At 39.8% G+C, this 21,810-nt stretch overlaps 1 protein-coding gene across 10 annotated transcripts in view; it reads right to left on the bottom strand.

Annotated features, from left to right (window-relative positions):
* The window catches only part of Fbxw11 (F-box and WD repeat domain containing 11), a 140,925-nt gene extending 124,847 nt beyond the window's left edge, over positions 1-16,078 (bottom strand). For 3 of the 10 annotated variants that reach the window (XM_063230780.1, XM_063230783.1, XM_063230775.1), the window contains exon 1: positions 15,855-16,077. In XM_063230780.1, the coding sequence (XP_063086850.1) occupies positions 15,855-15,899 (45 nt within the window). In that variant the 5' untranslated portion in view covers positions 15,900-16,077. Of the gene's footprint in view, positions 1-5,704; positions 5,867-15,854 lie in introns of all 10 variants that reach the window. The other 7 variants (XM_063230781.1, XM_063230779.1, XM_063230777.1 and 4 more) reach the window with 4 other exon arrangements.
* Between the last annotated feature and the right edge of the window lie 5,732 nt (positions 16,079-21,810).

Below are 21,810 nucleotides of genomic sequence, written 5' to 3' on the forward strand. Positions count from 1 at the left end.
AATGGTGTTGGAGGGCTGGGGATTTAGCTCAGCAGCATAAGCACCTGCCTTGCAAGCAGGCGATCCTCGGTATCAATTAATAAATAAATAAATAAATAAATAAATAAATAAATAAATGGTGTTGGAAAAACTGGCTCTCCATATGCCGAAAACTAAAACTAGACCCATGCCTATCACCATGTACTAAAATAAAATCTAAATGGATCAAAGATCTTAATATTAAAACAGAAACACTGAATCTATTAGAAGACAAATTGGGTAAAAACCTTGAAGACATAGGAGTAGGCAAAGAATTCATGAACAGGACTCAAACCGCACAGGAAATATTTCCCAAAGTCAGTAACTGGGATCACCTCTTATTAAAAAAGTTTCTGCATGTCAAAAGAAATCTCCAGCATAGTGAAAAGAAAACCCACAAACTGGGAAAAAATCTTAGTGAATTGCCCCTCAGACAAAGGACTTCTGTCTAAAACATATAAAGAATTAAAAAAAAAAATCAGACCCCCAAAATTCAAAGTTCCTTAGATTTCAAAATTGAAAGGTTAACAGGCTCAGGAGGGAAAAAAAAAAGTCCTGTAATCTTAAATTTGAATCAAAAATAACATAAACCCATAATCCTTCTTATAGATATTTCTTATCTCTACCAGAAGTAGTAACAACCCACAACAATGATTTTGGTTCATAAACAGCACTTCCCACTAGAAAGAACCAGAGCTTCTTGGAGAAATGGCTGATTCCTGTTGTGTACGGGAATACCCCAAGATGAACCTGGGACATCTTGTGCCAAAAAAAGTCAGTAAGAACACTAAGACTGATTCAATCATGTCAAAAAAGCAGCCGAAGCCAAATATAGTACAATCTGAGTACCAGTAAACACTTAAAATTGACCATTAAAACACTGAATAAATAAAAACTCATGAGAAAATGATGACAAAGAGAAGGAAGTTGGAACAAAGGGGTAGCCTCTGGGAACGCCAGCTAGTAATTGTGGAAAGAATGACAACTAGACAAACTACAATTTTGTAACACCTATTGTAATAAAGAATTTCAAGAGTAGGATGCTGAAATCACTGGGAGAAAAGTCCTAAATGAGAAAGATATTTACAAGTTCTCAGAAAGTGTCCACACAGTCCTCTTTTAACAGTGGAGGAAAAACTACATTCTTTACAGAGATCTGGCAATCACCACCTTAGCCAAGGGATCAAATTTCACACAGCTCCAAATGGAATAGCCCAGGATTAAATGCCTCCGGACCGGATTCCATGTGAGACACACACCACCTATGAAGAAATTTTCCTGCCAGAATGCCTAACTTGGGTGTACCTCACCAATCTTCCAGTTTACCAGAAACATAGGAGCTGAAGAAACAAGTTAAATGACACTATGAAGAAATACTCAAATATAAAGTATTGCACATCCTATAAGAGGACAATTCAAAAACTTGAAAGTGTAGCTGTAATAAACTTCAGTCTCCATTACAGTCTGAAGTACATAAGACGAAAATAGTTTATAGTAAAAATTTGACTTAAAAATCCCTTTTGGACATATTACATTAGAGACCAGAACAAGCATCCCATTAATCCCAACATAGCTAATTCTCACCCCAACATTGAATCGGTTCACTGTTTCTTTACTAAGTAGATAAAAAGACTGGCAGTTCAGGTTGTGATGTAAAAATGTATCTTTACTACAGCTAGATAAGCATTTGGAAACTGAGACAGGCTGAGAGAAGGGCACATTTCTATGTTTCATCTCTGTTTAAGTTCTTTTTCTCATGTTTTTGTAAGCAGATGCACAGAAATGAGTTTGTGTAAAGGCACACAAGATGTGCAATGACAACACTGAGCTTTTTAAAAGCAAATTTCGGGTATGGGAGCATAGGCCTGTAATCCCAGATATTTCAGAGACTGAGGCAGGAGGACTGCAAGTTTAAGGCCTGCTTGGGCAACTAAGCAAGACCCAGTCTGAAAATAAAACTAAAGAAGGGCTAAGGACCGCAGCTGGATTCAACCCCCAAGTTTCAAAAACTATGCCTTTATTAATTAACCAATTAATGAGAGAGAAAAATCACAACCCAAATGCAATGAACCAATCTTCTAAAGGGAGTACGTTTCATCTACCTGTAACAGAATTCCCAGTCCAGAATGAAATGTAGAGAACCTGGGCCAGAGATATAGTTCAGCAGCACAGCACCTGCTTGGCAAGCATGAGGTACTGAGTTCGATCCCCAATACAAAACATGAATGAAAGAGAAAGAAAGAAAGAAAAAAATGAAAGAAGAATAAAAAAAAAAAAGGAAGAGAATGGTAATTACACATCTTAGTGAACATCATGTATATCACAGGTTCTAACCTATAGCTATATCCCATTTCCTTTTTTTTTTTTTTTTTTTTTTTTTGGTCTTTTTCGTTTTTATCAGTACCAGGGATCGAACTCACGACTGCCTGCTTGCAAGGCAGGCGCTTATGCCACTGAGCTAAATTCCCAGCCCCTATATCCCATTTCTTTATGTTGACATTCCTATACACTGGCAGAGAGATTCTTCCAATCTATATCTGAGTAATCTTCTAAATGTATGAAGTAAAAGTCAGGTACCACTGAGGCTAAAAACTATTTCTCTCTAACCATGCCCTCTCTAATGTACTCCAAACTAGTATTCCCATTACTGTACGTATTTCTCCCCTTAACTCCATTCACCCCATTAAGACTCAAGGGCGGGGGTTTAGCTCAGTGGCATTAAGTGCTTGCTTGGCAAACACGAGGCTGTGAGTTCGATCCCTGGCACCAAAAACAAGAAAAAAGAAAAAAGACTATTCACCCACAGGGAAGTCAAATTCATATAATCCAAAGTGAGCTCATTTTTTTTCTCCCCAGTATCCTCTTTCTAGTAGCCCCTCTCCTGAAGAAAAAAACAGGTATTTACCCAGGTGCCCAAAGCAAAAACTTAAAGAATCATACTATTATTCCTTTTCACTCCTAGTACTAAAGCCAATCCCTGAGTTCTACAGATTCTACCACTTACATCTTTTTTTATATCCCACCCATCCCTACCATTATCCACACCACAAATGCTTTGGCTCCTGCCTTCTGTCCCTTCAATCCTTCCTACACATACCTGTCAAACCTAACTTCGTAAAATACAAACTTAGTCATACACTCTGTTACTTCAAAAACATAAGAGTTTAAGTCCCAAAATAATGATAAAGTAAAAACAAGCTCCATTTAATATGATGTAATCCAAAGAGAATGCAACACGAGGAACAGTGTTCTGAATATGCTCCTATTCAACATACTATACAACCAAATCAAGTAAGCTAAGAGACATGTTTTAGTAGAAAGAGGCCACAGGGAATTAAGAAAAATTCAACTGCTTCCCTAGAGCTGCAAAAGGACACAAGATGGATCATACTAGTGAAGAAGGAACCATAAAGAAAACAAAGAACCCCACACACACATGTGAAACTGAAGAACTGAAATCAAAGTACTATCTGAAAAGAAATGCTTCAGTCACAAAATTTGGGAAGCAAAAGAAAGATGAAGGAAGAGGTTTTCCAATCAAGAAAAACCAGCCATTCCTATCAAAAACTCTTTTCAGTCCCATGCAGAAGACATCTCACTTCTGTAGCTGACCTGGTAGGTAAAAACCTACTAAAAAAAAAAAAAAAAAAGAGTGCTGCAGTCATTTGCCTTGAGTCTGCAGGACCCTCTGAATTAAAACAGCACACAAAAAACGAGGTGCAGTGGCACGTGTCTGTAATCCCAGCACTCAGAAAGCTGAGGCAGGAGGATTGGCACAAGTTAGAGGCCAGCCTGGGCTACACAGTGAGTTCAAGGCCAACCTGAATTACTAAGCAAGATTCTGTCTCAAAAAAAAAAGACAAAATTCTAAAAACAGTACATAAAATAGAAACACACAAATCTGTCTTTCAAAAAGAGATATACTATCATGCCAAAATTTACATATATGTATACACACATATCATTATCAACTCATAAATTAGAATTCTGCTTTTACACATAAAGCTGATTATTATTGGTCCAACCCTAGTATAAGGAGCTGCTCTAAACACACAGATCAGGTTATATTTCTGGGGATACTAAAACAAGACCACACCTAGGAAAACAGTAAACCCTAAAATTGCACATGTGGTTATTTAAATGTAAATTTAATTAAAATTAAGTTAAATTTATAATTCAGTTAAGACTGCAGAGGTCTAAACATTTCAATCTTCACAGCAAGTACTGTCTCACAGCACTATTCTTTTTTTTTTTTTTTTTTTGGTACCAGGGATCAAACTCAGGACCTTGTGCTTGCTAGGCAGGCACTTATGCTGCTGAGCTAAACCCCCAGCCCATCACAGCACTATTCTGAAAGACAATCTCAAACTAACCAGTTGTGAGTTCTCCTGGGAAAATCTGATAAACATTCTTGGAGGGCTAAGATAAAACCTGAGAACTAGGCTGCTTCAGGATTTCTGTTCCTCCCTTTACTACTGGATGCCACTGTAAACTAGTTGGAATAGCACAGAGGTTAGAAGCACATTCTGACATTCTCTGAAGCAAACTACTTCAGTTCTTATCTTTTTGTTCATCTGTTTGTTTTTGGTGGTAACAGGAGAGAAAGAGAGAAAGAGAATCAAACTGAAAATCCAGACATTAAAGCACAAACTTCAGCTGGGTGTGGTGGCACTATGCCTGTAATCCCAGCACTTGGAAGCATAAGGTAGCAGCGCTGCCAGCATTCGAGGCCAGCCTTGGCTACATAATGTATTCAAAGCCTGCCTCACAAAACAAAACAATAACAAACAACAAACAAAAAGATCTTCAGCAAATGCAGTAAGAGAAAAGAGTCCACATTTTGGGCACACGAAGACCTAACCTTAAAGCTTGGCCCTGCCACTTATCAGTGATATGACCCTGAGCAACTTGCACTTACTTAATACTTATGAGCTTCATTTCACTACCTATAAAATGCAGTAGCTGGGCTTGATGGTACACACTCGTAACCCTAGCATTTGGGCAAGTAAGGCAGGAAGATCACTGTGAGTTCAAGACCAGCCTTAACTACACAGTGAGACCCTGTTTCAAAAAGAAAGCAAGCAAAGCACTATGTCAATTAAACAATACATGTAAAGTGCTTACAACAGTGCCTTAGCAGATGTTCTCAATAGACATTTGCTATAATTAGTAAACTTTCCTAGAGTCCTAAGGATATAAGACCGCTACTTAACATTGTGACTACAAAGTGTATTTTGACCAAGTATTAATTATAAATCACATGAAGTAATACCGAAAAATGACAATTTGTCTTCCGTATTTTACAAGCTATCTATCATCTCAAAAAGTTTCCCCATTTTACTGTACTCCCTGTTAAGGTTATGATTAAAAATTAGGGGCTGGGGATTTAGCTCAGCGGCATAAGCACCTGCCTTGCAAGCAGGCGGTCGTGAGTTTGATCCCCGGTACCCATAAAAATGAAAAAGACCAAAAAAAAAAATTAGACCTATAATTGCACTCCCACACTCAAACCAAGTTTTTACTAACAATTCTGCCACATATACCATCACCGATCCACATCCAAACATAATTCTGAGGACACTTATCCAACATTCATCCCTTCCCCTAATAATAGAAAAAAGAAATAAAAAATTTTTTCAAGTTTCTTTCAGTGAGTTTCACAAAACAAAACAAGGTAATTGCTTACCTGGAAAATATTTTGTATTTCAGATCCACCAATCCAGAATGAATGGGGGTATTCCCTTTCAGACTAGTCTGAGAAAAGACAGCAGTCAAGCATCTTCCAAGATTCTTTCCGTTTACTGTATCCAGCTTTCTTCAACAAAATCCCAAACATGCACTTCGGTAACTGTTGAAAGACAGAAAGCAATCCATACACCTACCATGGCACCTGCGCCAAATGACAGCCACCAAGAAATCCAAGGAAGGGTCAGTGGAATGGTGGATCTGAGGCACAGAAAAAGTTAAAACCCCTAAGTCAGCTATTTGGCCTCAAAGGTCTTTGGCAGTATTCTCTGCCTCTGTGTTAAGAGAAGAATACAAAATTCTATGTGGAAAATAATGAAGCATCCCTAATCATAATATTTACTCATGATAAATAGCATGCAATTTCCAAAGGACAGCAGCTTAAAACTTACCCTATCATCCATATAACTGTCCCAGGCTATTCAGCTACAAAACACTCTTATCCATTTTCCTCCTCCATCATAGTTTGTCAACCAAAATGAATCGCAAGAGAAGGTTCAAATAACTGAAGGAAAATATTTATTTAAGCACCTAATGAAATCTGTTGGTGTGCTACATAGAAAACATCAAGTCTACATGTATTACTCAAATCCTCATCCCTCAAGTGGAATCCCTTTAAAACACATGACAATTTAAGATGAACCTCTGATTCATTAAAGGCTAATACCCCACAATAGCCAGTTATTCAGTAAACTACAGAAAATAATAACACTAATAAACAATTTACTAGGTGATATCTTTACGCATTAAGCCCAGCCATCTTACATCAACATTCTTCTTTACCATACCAACTTATCCATTAGACTGGAATTGTAAAACACTATATAAGGGAAAGAGCTTTAAGAGAAAAAGCATTCAACAGGGTAACCCAGATAAACCTAAAAGACTGAACTTAACTTGCACATACATTTGCTACTTCCTTGACTGCCAAACTACTGCCAAATGCTCCTTCAGAACAGTAATTACATTACCTACCTTTATTGAAGGGTCACTAATGGGTCAGTCCTTTATAATACTTATATTTCATATTAAAAAAGGAAAAGCAAAAAGAAGTAACTTGCCCAATGTCTCATGTCTATTACAGGATAAAGCCCATGCTATTTTCACAGAGGCCTGGTGTTTTCCAAAAGCAAAGGTCAGAAAGGCCAGGACTCCCAGGACAGAAGAAACTAAGGTTTACTCGCAAAGGTCCTGAGTCAATGAACATGGAAATAGAGAATTATAAAAATACAGACTAAAAACTTGATCTTCGCTGAGTCCAAATCCACCAGCCATGAAAAGACAAAACCCCTAGATCTTGCCACTAAAAAGCAGCACTTTATTAACCAAAGAGCCAGGCATTTCTAAAGCCCATAATATCAACATTAAACCAAACACATTATCATAGTTACTATTTGTCATGAACCCAAGAAATTTTAAAATTCTGTGGTTTTCTAAGATTTGCTATTAGTCCACAAGCAATGAGCAAAGATATTCTGATTTTTCACACCGTAGGCAAAACTACTGAAGTGACTGAAACACCAGTTTATAATTAACCTAGCCATAAAAATTAGATTAAAATATCTTAATACTTCTAATTTAAAAGATCATGTAAGTAAACTCCCCCCAGGGAGGTGAGGATTCGAGTTTTTCCATTAAGTGATAATACTCTTGAATAAAGTATAAACTGGGAATTCAATTTTGATAAAAGTAGCAAATGAGCCATGGTTAGTAGCTAATGGGTAAAACATACTAAGCTTTTCAAAATATAATTTACTGGGGCTGGGGATTTAGCTCAGCGGCATAAGCGCCTGCCTTACAAGTGTGCGGTAGTGAGTTCGATCCCTGGTACAGATAAAGACTTACTATTATGTTCAAAACGTAGAACAAGTGACGCAAAACATAAGTACAATAATTTGACTAACAGACTCTTTTGGGGGGGTTGCCGGAGATGGAACTCACAACCTTGTGCTTGCCAGGCAGACACTTAGGCCACTGAGCTAAATCCCTGGCCCATAGACTCTTTTCTGAACATTTTGAATCCTCAAACCTTTTCCTTGAGTAGTGAGTTAATTTTTTCCTCTTCCTTCAGAAAAAGAAAAACTGTCTTCAATGCCTAAATGGTGGCAAGCCTAATGCTAGAGATACAAAGATTAACAGTGAAGACTCAAAGTGTTAGAATTAAGTTCCTGTCCTTTGTAGCACTCCTCCTCCCTTTTTTCCTCTCTCAAGAAGTAACTTCAGGGGCTGGGGATTTAGCTCAGCGGCATAAGCGCCTGCCTTGCAAGCAGGCAGTCGTGAGTTCGATCCCTGGTACCGATAAAAAGGAAAAAGACAAAAAAAAAATTAAATAAAAAAAAAAAAAGAAGTAACTTCAAAGCATAGATTTTTATTTATTTATTTTTAATGATATGGAGTCTCACTATGCAGTTCAGGCTGGCCTTGAACCTCATTATGTAGGGTAGGTTGGCCTCAAACAGCAATCCTCCAGCCTCAGCCTCCCTGAATGCTGGGATTATACAAGTGTATGCCACCATATCTGACCTCAAGTAGTAATTTCAGAGTCAACAAATACTTTATTAATGCTCAAAACTAGTTTTTTAAAAAAGTTCTCGGGGCTGGGGATTTAGCTCAGCGGCATAAGCGCCTGCCTTGCAAGCAGGCAGTCGTGAGTTAGATCCCTGGTACCAATAAAAAAACGAAAAAGACAAAAAAAAAAAGTCCTCAATTTAGCAGTTTAAAAAATTAAAATTGGGGGCTGGGGATTTAGCTCAGCAGCATAAGTGCCTGCCTTGAAAGCAGGCAGTCGTGAGTTCGATCCCTGGTAATGATAAAAACGAAAAAGACAAAAAAAAAATTAAAATTAAGCTGGGCATAGAGGGACACACCTGTAACCTCAGCTACTAGGAAGGCTGAGGCAGAAGAATCTCAAATTCAATGACAGTCTGCCCAACTTAGGAAGACCCTATCTCAAAATAAAATTTCAAAAGGGCTGGGCTGGAATTATAGCTCAGCATTCTCTAGTTTCAGTCCCTGCACCAAAAAAAAAAAAAAAAAAAAACAACTCTATACGTACTCAAGTTCCTTTTTCTTTTTTTTTTTTTTTTTTTTTTTGGACCAGGGATCGAATTCACAACTGCACCCTTGCAAGGCAGGCACTTATGCCACTGAGCTAAATCCCCAGCCCTCCTTTTTCTTAATAGTGGAACTCTCGTTTGATTTTCCACATTCATTATTCTTATGTGAATGTCTGCCTACAGATACTTTCCTTGTTTTCATTTTCTGTTAATATCCCTATTATCCTCTACTTCACAACTCTTCACCCAGTGAAGACCTTTACTGCTGACTAATCATGAGGGAATTTCCTAAAAATGCTGCCTGCTGCCATCACAGAATTTTACAATCTTTGAGTTGTATTAAAACAGTAAGATCAAGGTTAGAGATACCCTACTGGATTGTCAGGTCTTCCTGGTCTGTCTCTCATTTGCCTACAAAGACAAACTTCCTGTTAAGCAATTGTGATCAAGCAGAAACTTAAAGGATAACAAGCTCTTTCCTGATCAACAGGTTTTTTCCCTCCCATATTGTCAACTTACTTCACTGAACAACAATGCAAACCCAGAAGAAAATCTTGCTTGCTCTGTTAAAGGCCTAAATCACCCACTTTGTGAAGAATAAGATAAAAAACCAGTTTAAACTCTCTCAGTTTAAACTAAACTGGACAATCATTAAATCAGAATGTTCAATGTTCCAGCAAAGTAATCATTTGTCTCTTTCTACTACAACACCTAAAACAGGGCCAGGTGGATTCTCTGTTATAGCACACCTCTATTAAGGTCACAATGATAGCTCTCAGTAACTGTAACTAACAGTACCTCCAAGTATTGACACTGTATGATTTAATTATCTTCCCTTAAAAATGGTTCATTAAATGAATGGGACTAAAAGCATCTGAATGTTAAACCTCTATAAAGCTTTACAAATTAATCCATGCACAACCAAAGGGGGAGGGTTAAAACTTTCCACACCATCTGTCTTGATTTTGCTTTATGAAACATGGTCCCAGTTTGGTAAAGTTAGTAAGGCCAGCACTTGCTGAAAAGCAAGGCTCTGCAAAGTTCTTTCATATACATCTCTCTTATAATCCTCCCAACAACTCAGTAATACCTAGTTTTCTTATTTTTGCAGACAGTTAAATTATACCACAAAAAGGTTTCCTTTACATAATGCCAGAGTTGGGAGACAAACTCAGGTGGTTCCACTCAATGGCCTCAATGGCAGGCCATGTCTTCTCTGTTGGCTAAATCATGTTTTTAAAAAACAAATGACTCAAAAAAAAAAGACTCTGCTTAGAGCTTATGAACTGTTTAGCAAATACGCAACACATATTAAAAGAACTTGGTTTGCTAAAAACCAGTGCGGGATGTATGCAAATCAATCCAGTGTGTAAGTGTAAATGATGGTTAAAGTATCTAGGGATGTCCCCGTGTAAAGCGCACTACCCTCACCAGGCATTCACCTATATTCATCTCCATCTTTATCTTAAGGTTATCAAAAGTAATCTTAAAAGGTTTCACTGCATGGGGAGGGGAGAGAACCCTAACATTAAATTTAATCAAATACTGAGCATTCACATGCTGTGCATTGTGAAGGAGTAAAAGGATCTTTTTTTTTTTTTTTTTTTTTGTCTTTTTCATTTTTATCGCTACCAGGGATCGAACTCAGGACCTTGTGCTTGCAAGGCAGGCTGTGCTTATGCCGCTGAGCTAAATCCTCAGCCCCAAAAGGATCAGTTAAATTCAACCTCTGGAAAGGAAGTTTAGATACAAGTTTCTGCAATACTCAGCAGGATGTAAGTCTCATTAAAATTATCAACATTATTTTACAAATAATTAGATGAAATTTTCCAGAAAGATAGTTAAGATAAAGGCAGAAGGCAATAATGTATGAAAACAATTACCTAGGAAACTCAATGTAACATTTACTGAACACCTATAAGAAATCAATGTGTGTAAGAGAGTTTTGTGCCCAATGAAGATAAAGTAAGATCCCATCCCCTTCCTTAATGGGGAACACAATCAGGCAACTACAATAAATGCACAGAATATATTAAGTACCTCCATGTCCCAGAATTCATTCATTTAACAATGATTATCATGCAGGCAGTGCTACAGATAAAAAAAAAACAAGATGGTATCTACTACCACAGTATAAAATGACATCAAAAGATGTGGTATCTATTGTTTTTGTGAGTTGACAGAATATTATCAGTATAAGCAGAAAAGAAGATTATTGAGATGTCACCTAAGCCAATTTGGCTAGAGAGCAAACCATTAAGTCCTTTCAGTAAGTATCAGCAGCCTTCAACAAATAGCCTCACCAGTTCATTGCACTGCTGACAAAGCAAAGTGTAAGCAGTGTGGCTCAAAGAAGTAACTTTAGAAAAGTGGGAAGAAAAGCCAGATGAGAGACTAGAGACATAATCAATGGAATCTTCAGAAATGCTTTCCTTCCCATAAACTGGAAATAACACAAAGTGGAACTCTGGAACCCAGAGAGCCCACAAAGCAAAAAACTGTTTCTAGAATTTATAGGCCTAACAGCCCTATTCAGCAGGATATACATGCTTCTGTACTATGAATCTATGCAATGCTCTCATAATTTCCCTGGCTATTTCTCTCAGTTTGCAGGACCGAGATTATTGCAGTCAGAGACCAGGAGTGCCAAGACACACATGCAGGAACATGTTTATCCTTGTCAACATTGGAAGGAAATCTACTCCAAAATCACGGGTAAAGACATATATTTAAGCAACAGTCTCTTTAGGCAGGTCAGTGAGGTCCAGAAATACAAATGTGGTCTATTTATGTAGGCCCCTCTGAAACCAGCATCTCTTTAATCTACAGTTGGTAAATTAGCATACCACCAGAGGGATGAGTGATGGTAGCAAAACTCCAACTTCTTAATGGAATCACCAAACATTACCATTTCACCACTTAGTCAACAACAGGAAAGGAAAAAAAAAAAAAAAAAAAAAAACTCATTAAAAGAAAAAGGAGAAAACTGTGCAATAATATCAGTTTCTTTCATCTCTTTGGTCTTATGCTTGCCTATACTTCAACAGCTCTAAAAATAGCACAGCACACCTTTTAATGAAGGTTCTTTTAATGACTTATTTTTAATGAAAATAAATATATGTTAACCTATATTACTTCATTCAACAAGTAATACAGCCATATAAGACAGGAAAGGAAATGACTCATTCAAGGTCATTTAGCAGAGAAAAATTATTCAGCAATTAGTAACAGTATAAACTGTTCATTGTATAAAGGGGAAAGAGCAGTTGCTTACACCTCTAGAAGAAGCAGGATTACTGTTTCTAAACTTTTAAAATCAATTGCTCCTTTCCAATCAGCATCTTTTATAATGAGGCTAGTGATGAGTGACTAAACATGAACTCAAATTTCCAACTCAACAGTTAATAAATATTAATACACAATACAGTTAACATTCTTCCTAGTGAAGCTCACTGAACTAGATATAGCCTGATACTTTCTGCATATGTCCAAAATAAACTACTACTCTTCATTCATAATAAAGCTGGTATTACCAAAGAAAAAAGTCTGAAAAACAGGCCCACGGGTTAGGCACAGTACTGGGCTAACATACAGCCATGAAAGTCATGTAGTGACGAAATTATTCTCTCACACTAACTGTAAATTCAGCTGTCATAATCAAGTTTATAGTTTTGGCCTGATAAGCTGGCACACACCTACAGTCTCAAGATACTCTCCAGCCTGTACAAGTAGCAAGATCCTGTCTCAAAAAATAAGAGAGCTGAGAATATACAGAGCACCTACCTAGTACACTTGAGGCCCTGGCTTCAATTCTCATTATTGAAAAGAAAAGACCTCACAGTCTTAATCCTATGCAGGTCAGAGGGACACATACTTTTATGGATGCAGGTATAAAGTAAGAATAAAAGTCAGAAGGGTAATTTTGGAGATTTAATTATTCTCCAGGGTTTTTTTTTATTTTTTCATGTTTTTTTCCCCTCGCTGTTTTTGTTTGCTGTGGTATTTGGTACTGAGGATTAAACCTAAGGCCTCAGGCATGTAAATTATACACTCTACATTAAGCTATACTGCCCCCCATCTCAACTGTAACTACTTTTTATTTCCTACCAATCAAAAGTGCAAGATACAGAAAAAGGTACAGCACACCACTAAAGCTTTTTTTTTTTTTACCGATACCGGGAATCGAACTCACGACTGCCTGCTTGCAAGGCAGGTGCTTATGCTGCTGAGCTAAATCCCCAGCCCAGCACTAAAGCACTTGCCCAGTGTTTGAGAGACCCTAAGGCCAGCACTGAGAAAGAAAAAAAAATCTTCTAAAAAGATAGTATCATAGAAAGTGGAGATAAATATTAAGAAATTGAGATACCAAGAAGTCTATTTCCTCTTTTAATACAGTACACTCTGAAATATCACATGAAAGTAATCCTGTTAACCATTAAGTACCAAACTAGTAGAGGCAGCACAATCACAAATACTTGAGTACTGAAGCTGACTCATAAAAATCTAAAGTATTTCATGCTGTAGGCTTTCAAGATAACTATCAGTTTAACTCCTTCCTCTGCTTCAATCATGTTATTTTGAAACCAATATTAAAAATATTTTTACCTACTTTTGCAAAGTGTGATTTAGACGTCAGTGAATACAGAAAATCATAAGCAGTTGTATTTTAAGGGATCATTATTCCTGCACTTGATCCTGGATTTACTCTGTTACTGGTTAAGCACCTGTCCTAACCTACTATACTAAAAATAAATATATATTATATATGTTTATGAGAAGAGTTGTCTAAAAATCTTAACTATCCCTTTTCAGGAAATATAAAAATCCTTAAATGAAAAGCCATTTCAAAATTGAACAGAACTACAAAACTCTTTATTAAATTTTCTAGGAATTTTAGCTTAAATCCTAGTTTGTACTATCCTTAAATAATTAAAATTTCTTTTTGGACCAGAGACAAGTACTATCATATAAAATCAAAACTTATATTTTGGTGGTAGTGGTATTGGGGATTGAACTTAGGGCCTCACCCATGCTGAGAATGTAGAGCTGCACCCCAGGCCTAAAATCAAAACTTTTTAACTTATGAGAACAGAAAGTCAGTAAATTTTAGGCCAAAAATTTTACATTTACATTCACAGACACTAATTTGAGTTACATTGTACTTCTAATTCGTTTAGAAGAAATAAAGATATTTTAATTATTCTTAAAGACATTTTATTCTTTTTAAATGAATGGAAATGGAAGAAGCAAAGAACAGCCTATCTCATAGAGATATCAGTTTACAATTTTTCAACAGGAAATACTGTTTTAAGTAATGTAGTGTACATCTCTAAGAATATACATCATTCCGATTACCATATATTACCAAAATAATCACTACAAAAGTGCAAAATTCTTGACCACAGTTTGACAATACTGAAAAAAATAAATGAAAACAATCACACAAGCATTCACACAGAAACAAAAATCAGAAAGTACATCAAACCACCCTCCACCCCCAGTTTTCAAGAACACTAGAAAGGTCCCATCCTGTGAATTATAGAAAGGACAGCAAATATGGAGCTACCTAAGTATTTTTTGCTACTGTACCTCCAGTTTTAGAACATGCATCTCAACTCCCCAGATACCATCGTCCACAGAAACCATGCAGCTATCCGACAGACTTTCAGTGTCACCATTTATTATTTATAGTGTTAAATGGGGGAAGTGGCTCTGATGTCACCATCCCTACCCAGTGGAATCACTGACTCAATAAACATTTTCACACTGGAGAAAATCTGGCTAGGAAAACATTCCGCTAGGTTAAGTAAATTCTTTCACCTTTCCTCTCCACTTTGGAGTAAAGTTGTTACTGTGTTTGCAGAGATACAAAGAAACTGTCAAGGTTTCCACAGGAAGAAACCTGTGAATGTCCATTTGCTGAGGCAAAGACTTCCTCTCAACTCTCTGGAGCCCAGTCTGATTTCCCTAATGTTCAAACTGGCAGATAATACCTACCATATTTTATTTATTCTACCAAATCATCCACCAATTAGCAAATCCTTCACTTGTACTAGCCACTCTCTCACAGATTCAATGCCGTTTCTAAAAATTCCTCCTGGCTACAAATCATAAGGAGGAAAGGTATTGAGAGGCGTCTGTGGACCAGGAGTGCTAGCTTGGTTATTAAAGGTTTCTACCAGAAAACGGATGGGGGGGGAGGAGGCTTCATTTTTATTTTTCTTTTATCTTTTTCTTTTCTTTCTTTCTTTAAAGAAAGTACTGGTGGCAGTGATGAGGACGACTTTCTCTTTCTCCTCCCTCATTTCTCAAAGCAGCTCTAGAAAATGTAATTATGGTCTCCCTGTCCTGGGGGATGGAATCCAGAATACCTGGATCCTTGCTATGCAAACGTCCCTCACCGCCGGGTAGGAAACTCCTTTGTCCGAGAAGCCTGACACCACAGGGCCCGGGAAAGAGGCTCCTTTTCCGTCACAGCTTCAAAACCGAGAGCTCCCCCAAATCGGAGCCCTGTAGGGCCTCCCTTGGCATCCACACAGTCAAAGGTTGGGGAGAAGGTGCCGAGGACCCCCCCCCCAAAGCGGAGGCCCAGGAAGCCCTAGCCAATCTCCTCCGCACGCCCTCCCACCACGTCTTTGGCCTGAGTGGGGCTTGGAAGCGCGGTGAGGGCCTGGGCCGGAGAAATACAGGGGGGAGGGGGTCCCCCCTCCTAGAAGGAGGAGGATTAGATGCTGAAGTGAGGTTGACCTAAAGCTGCTGAACAACCGTGCGAGGATCATCCGAAGAATGGGCCGGGAGACGGGAAGGGAGGGGGCGATCCGAGGGCATGGAGGGGGCCGGGCCGAAGCCGGCCTAAGATCTCGAGGGATCAAGAGGAATAGCGCCGGGCCCAAGGCCAAGGAAGGCGGGGGGCGCGAGCCTGGGCCGAAGCGGCCAGGAAGGGACGGGGCTGGCCTCGCGCGGGACGCTGAGGTAGGCAGGCCCGGCCTGGGCCGGGCGGACGGAAGAACGGACGGTCCAGAGGGCCACACTCACCATAAGCTCGATGGTCTTGTCCTCAATCACCGAGTCGGGCTCCATGGCGGACCCGGCGGACCCGCCTCGCTCTCCCCACGCAGCAGCGAACGGCCCGGGCGGAGGAGGCGACGGCGGAGGCGGCAGAGGCGGAGGCGGCTCTCGCACCCACTCTAGCTGCCAGCCCGCCCGGGCCGCCGGCAGCTCCGCCCTCCCCCTCGGCTAACGCAGTACGGAGAGCAAGGACTACAACTCCCAGCAGGCGCCGCGAGCCCCGCAGGGCGTTGTGGGAACACGAAGCGGATCCGGGACCTCTCTTAGTTGGCAGCCCGAGACTGAATTCTGAGCTGAATGGAACGCTGGACTGTAAATCTTGCAAGGCCAGACCTGAAGAATTAAGGACTTGCTCACAGTAAGGCCTCGAAAGCACCACGACTACAGGTCCCAGAAATCCCTGCGCGCTGGTTCTTTTTCCGGCTCGTTTTTCCTGACTTCCTGACTGCCCACGGCTGCCTAAACCGGGACAGAAACTAAGGCAACTCCTCATTTGTCGGAGATCTTGCGGCTGCGACCAGTTTTTGCACATGCGCTGTCTGTGTCTGCAGTGCCCACTGTACGCCTAGATAGCGGCCCGGCTGTTCGCGAGTGTTTCTTGTGGTAGAGGTAGATGATGTAAATCGGTGGTAGGTGCGGTAGGATGATGGGGTCCTGAGGTTTGAATGTGAGACAGGGACCGCGAGCGAGCGAAGCTCGGCCAAGGGAGAAGAGTCTGAGCATGCCAGGAGAAAGGGATTTGAAGATTTTGTTGGGAAACATTTTGTTGTGCCATACGAACTGGGAAGAGCTGAGAGATGGAAGGTTACCTGTGTAGGATGAACCCTTTGACTCATTCGTTCAGAAAATGTTTATTTTTTAAACCATCCAGTCTCTACTGAGTACTGACTGTACAAAGCACTGAGAATCAGACTAGGCTCCTGTTCTCATGGAGTTTAATTCCAATGTGGGTGGAGGGGCAGACATTAACCAGAAGAGTAACAGTGCTAAGAAGCTGGAGACTACGTCTAGTGTACTCTGCCTTGAACTCTAAATTTGCCAAGTCGGTGTCCTCTAACAAAAATCCACCAGCAGCAACGCACTGGTAGTTGAGTTTAATAAGCAGAGTTTATTACTTGTTGCAGTGAGGGAAACACGCACCATGAGGAATTGTGGTGCATCTCGGTAAGGGTTTTTAGGTGAAACCAAATGTGGTGGCGCACACATGTAATCCCAGCACTCTGGAAGGGGAGACAAATTAAAGCCCAGTCTGGGCCACTTAGTGACTCTGTCTCAAAAATAAAAAGTAAAGAGAGGAAGAGGTCTGGGGGTGTAACTCAGTGTGAAGACCTTGAGTTCAATTTTCTGTACCAGGAAAAAAAATTGTCAAGTGATTTGGAAGAAGGTTTAAGGAAGCACCGACAGCTCTCTGGAGATGATGTCACTAAATGGAGACAATTCTATGATTGGACATCTCAATAAATCTTACCTGCGCAAAGGGAATACTGCGTTGAGGCTAGTACTATATTTGGTAAAAAAGCAGCAGCCCCTGGTATTTGCCCGGTTAGAGTACTTTTTCATTTTTTGTGGTTAGGAAAATATTCATGTTTTACCATGAGTTAAGACATGATTATAAAGTGGTCTCTTTTTTTTTTTTTTTTTTTTTTGTCTTGATCCATGGTCATAGAATGGCCTTATCTGATGATGTTCTGTGAAATTGTTTCTGTTCTACAGAACACTAGGCCTGGCTCTAAGGGCCAAACTTTTGTCTAGTGACATTAAGACATGGTTTTACCAGGCCAGTTGCCAGATGTCAGAGGCTACTCCTCTACAGTATTTTTGCATTCTCTGAATCTGTGAAGTGACTGGATGACCTGGAAATCTTTTCCATTTTCAGGTTATTACAGCAATCTGTACACATTCAGAACACAGTGAAAGTTCCCTGAAGACACTGAAATTTCAGTCTTTATGAAGTGTTTTTTTACCAGGAAAATTGGAAGAAATGCAATAGGAAGAAAGAGTGGAAAGCCACTAACTTGCTCTCTGAATTTCTCCAAAATCCTCTCCCTATCTAAACCTTAGTTTATTAACCAAGAAGGTTAGAATAAATGACCTTTGTTTCAGTTACCTATTGCAACATACCAAACCACCCTTAGACTTAGCAGCTTAGAATAACAATAGTTTATTATTTTTTACAATTGTGTGGGTGGCTCAGCTGGGCCCACATGGTGTGATCTGAGGTAACAGGGGGCTGTAATCAGCTGGGAACTCATTCAAAATGATTTCTCATCCTCCTGACCTCTCTTTCCACAAGGCTTCTTCTTATTCAAATCTCTGCATAGGAATTTCAAAGAGAACAAGCATCAGTGGATAAGTGTTTATCATCCCTTTGATTGTGGCACTCTTGCTAATGGCCTATTGGTTAGAGTCATGCAGCCAAATCCTTAGTGAGAGAAGACTTCATATAAGCCTACAAATACAGAGGGGCATGGTTCATTGAGATCCAAGACTGCAAAAAGTCCCAGCAACTGCCACAAGGTATAGCACATAGGACACAGATAGAAGTCACAAACTGAACATGATCCTGCTTCCTCATGCATATGTTTATCTTGTGCTATCTTTTTTGTTGTTCACTTAGTGGGGAAGGGTTGCAACAGTCTCACTATGAAGTCCAGGCTGGCCTTGAACTCACAGTGATACTCCTGCCTCAGCCTCCTGATTACAGGCATGCACCACCATGCCCATTTTAAAACCTGCATTTTCAGTTTCTCTTGCAAAATTATAATGTCTCTCTGATTATTGGATCTACATGGCAGCAATAAGCAATGATTAAAGAGCAACTACTTTTTTTTCCTCCTGTAGTATGGGGGATGGAACCCAGGACCTCAGACAAATTAGGCAGATGTTCTACCACTGAACTATACCCCACCCTTTTTATTTTGAGACAGCATCTCACTAAGTTGCAGTAAATGACATCTAACTTGCAAGTATCCTGCCTAAGTCTCCCAAGTAGCTGCCCTCACAAGTGTGATGTCCTGGGGCTGGGGATTTAGCTCAGCGGCATAAGCGCCTGCCTTGCAAGCCGGCAGTCGTGAGTTTGATCCCCGGTACCGATAAAAAGGAAAAAGACAAAAAAAATAAAAACAAAAAATAAAACAAGTGTGATGTCCATGATGCTCAGCTGCAATTGTCTTCCTTATATGAAGCATGGTACTCTATGATTTTTTTATGGGTCCCTTTACTCACAGCTGTCTCATATATATGTCGTAGTCTATTTTCTGTTACTGTAACAATACATAAGCCTGGATAATATACAAAGAAAAGAGGTTTATCTAGTTTGTGATTCTAGAAATCTAGGAGCAGTATCATCCAGCCTTCCTGCTGGATCATGATCTAAAGAAGGCATCATCTGGTGAGAAATAGCAGGCCAGAGAAAGCTTCCTTTCCTACCAAAGCCACTAGCCCAGTAATCTCACTAATCCATTAATCCACATACAGGTTGATCCGTGCCTCAGGGCAGAGTCCTCCAAACCCAAACACATCTTTTTTTTTTTTTTTTTTTTGGACATGCATATACCATACTTTACCCAGTTATCTCTTAGCAGCTCACAGGGGTGATTCAATTTTAATGTGAGTTTTGGTGGGAACATTCAAACCATAACAATCTGCATACTTCTCACCTAGATTTCATGTCCAACCCATATAGATATTTTAGTTTTCAGTCCATATCATTGGAACTGTGGTGGAGATTAACTCAGTATCTGTCCTTTTTCTTAAAATCATGCCCTTTTAAAGAAAAAAAGCTAACATCATTGAATGAGATACCAGAAGCTCAGCAGTACTATTATCATATATAAATCATATTTAAGCTAGTTTGTATGGTAAATGCCTAAGTTTCCAGCTACTTGGGAGGCTGAGGCAGCAGGATTGCAGTTTAGGAGGATTCTAAACAATTTAGTGAGACATTATCTCAAACAAGCAAACAAGAAGGACAGGTATGTAACTCAATGGTATAATGCTTGCTTAGCATGCATGGGGTCCTGGGTTCAACCCTCAATTTGAAAAAAAAAAAATCATGTTTGTGGTAGAAGCCTTACGCAAGCTGAGCCAGGCTTATCTCCTCACTCTACCCTCTTCTCAGACAAGTACTTAGATGCACAGCTATCTTATTTCTTCCAGCTTGATACCACATGGTCATCAGACTTGATCATAGTCAAAGACAAGAGACCCCAAGGCATATTTTCCCCGAGTTTCAAAATCTGTACACCAAGGTTTGCAACATATGCTAACAACATATTCTGTACACTGTACTGCTCCATGTTCCCTTAATTAGGACTTAGAGACTCTGATATCTTGCAGAATGGAGTAGACTGCAAAAGCAGAACAGTGTATATACCATGTGTATAAGGCAACAGCCCAGAAAATATAAGATGGCACTCCAGAATCAAATATATTAATTTTTCTTTAGCAGCATATATGTGTGCCTATAATTAATTTACAGCTTCTTGGCTCCAAATCCACTCCTCTTTGCCGTGCTTTGAGATACCGAAGTAGGATCCTGTGAATACTTCTCCTCTGACAGCTGGCACTGATTCACTTCATCAGTAGAGACCATTAGAAACATAAGAATGAATGGGCTCCTGGTCCTGGCTCCAGTGTACTTTCTTTGCTTTCTTGCTTTTGTGGCCTAAGGCAGCAAAGGGTTTGCAAAACTGTCCCTCTCACACGCATGCATATGTCCTTGTTCTCTCACTATCTCTCTCTCTCTCTCTCTCTCTCTCTCTCTCTCTCTCTCTCTCTCTCTCTCTCTCTGCATTTTAGCAGACTTCACCCTTCGGTGGGCCATAACCACCCTCTCCCTAAGGAGGTCCAGATTTTAGTCTAAAGATGGTGAAAGTGGGAACTCTTAAGCTTGTTCCTTCCTCTTTGGGTATTGAGCCTCAACCCTAAAATTAAAGGCTGTTCTCTAGAACTGTTACTTACAGTTGCTCTTTACCTCTTACTATTTCATCCCCTGTAATTTGTGTGTGTGTGTGTGTCGTATATTGGCAGTGTGTGGCTTGGTATTAGGGATTAACCCGAGGTTTTGTGTGTGTGTGTGTGTGTGTGTGTGTGTGTGTGTGTATGTGGTATATGGGTAGTGTGTGGCTTGGTATTAGGGACTGAACCCAAGAGCTCTCTACCATTCGTATCCCTAGGCCTTTTTGAGATAAAGTCTTATTAAATTGCCTATGCTGGGTTTCAATTTCTGATCCTCCTGCCTCAACCTCCCAAGTAGCTGGAATTACAGGCATGCACCACCATGCCCAGCATTAATAATTATTTATATTACATCTTCCTGAAAAAGAATATGGTGGAAGTGATGATATGTAAGTTCTAAAACGAGATCTTATAAGATGTGTGTACTCATTCTGTCCCTGTCTTTTTTTCTTTCTTTCTCTGAAATGTGCTACCATGTCATGACGATACTGAAGCAGTGATGTAGAAAGGCCCAGGAGATAAGGAAGAGAAGGCCATCTGCCAACAATCAACACTAACTTTTCAGACCTCTTAGTGAGCCAGCTCCCCTACCCCAGCCCAGTCTTCAAATAACCATTCAACAGGTATATTGGTCATGTTGGTCACCTCCCCGTTACTGTAACAAACACCTGAGATAACAAACCTATAAAGAGAAGAGGGTTACCTTGGCTCACGTTTTTGGAGATTTCAACCCATGTGATCAGTTGGCCTTGTTGCTTTTAGAACTGTGGTAGGGCACCATGTCAGTTCAGGGAGCGTGTGGTGCAGTAGAACTGCCCACTGCATGGTAGCTGTGAATCAGAGAAAGACAGGAGGGCCCCACCATAATCACCTGCACAGGTATGGCCTCAGTGACCCATGACCTCCCACTAAAAGTCACAGTTCTCACTGTTTCTCAATAGCACCAGGCCAGGGACCAGACTCT

Source organism: Cavia porcellus, unplaced genomic scaffold (assembly GCF_034190915.1).
Source record: "Cavia porcellus strain 051 isolate PalLab524CR breed Dunkin Hartley unplaced genomic scaffold, mCavPor4.1 scaffold_19, whole genome shotgun sequence".
NCBI lineage: Eukaryota > Metazoa > Chordata > Mammalia > Rodentia > Caviidae > Cavia > Cavia porcellus.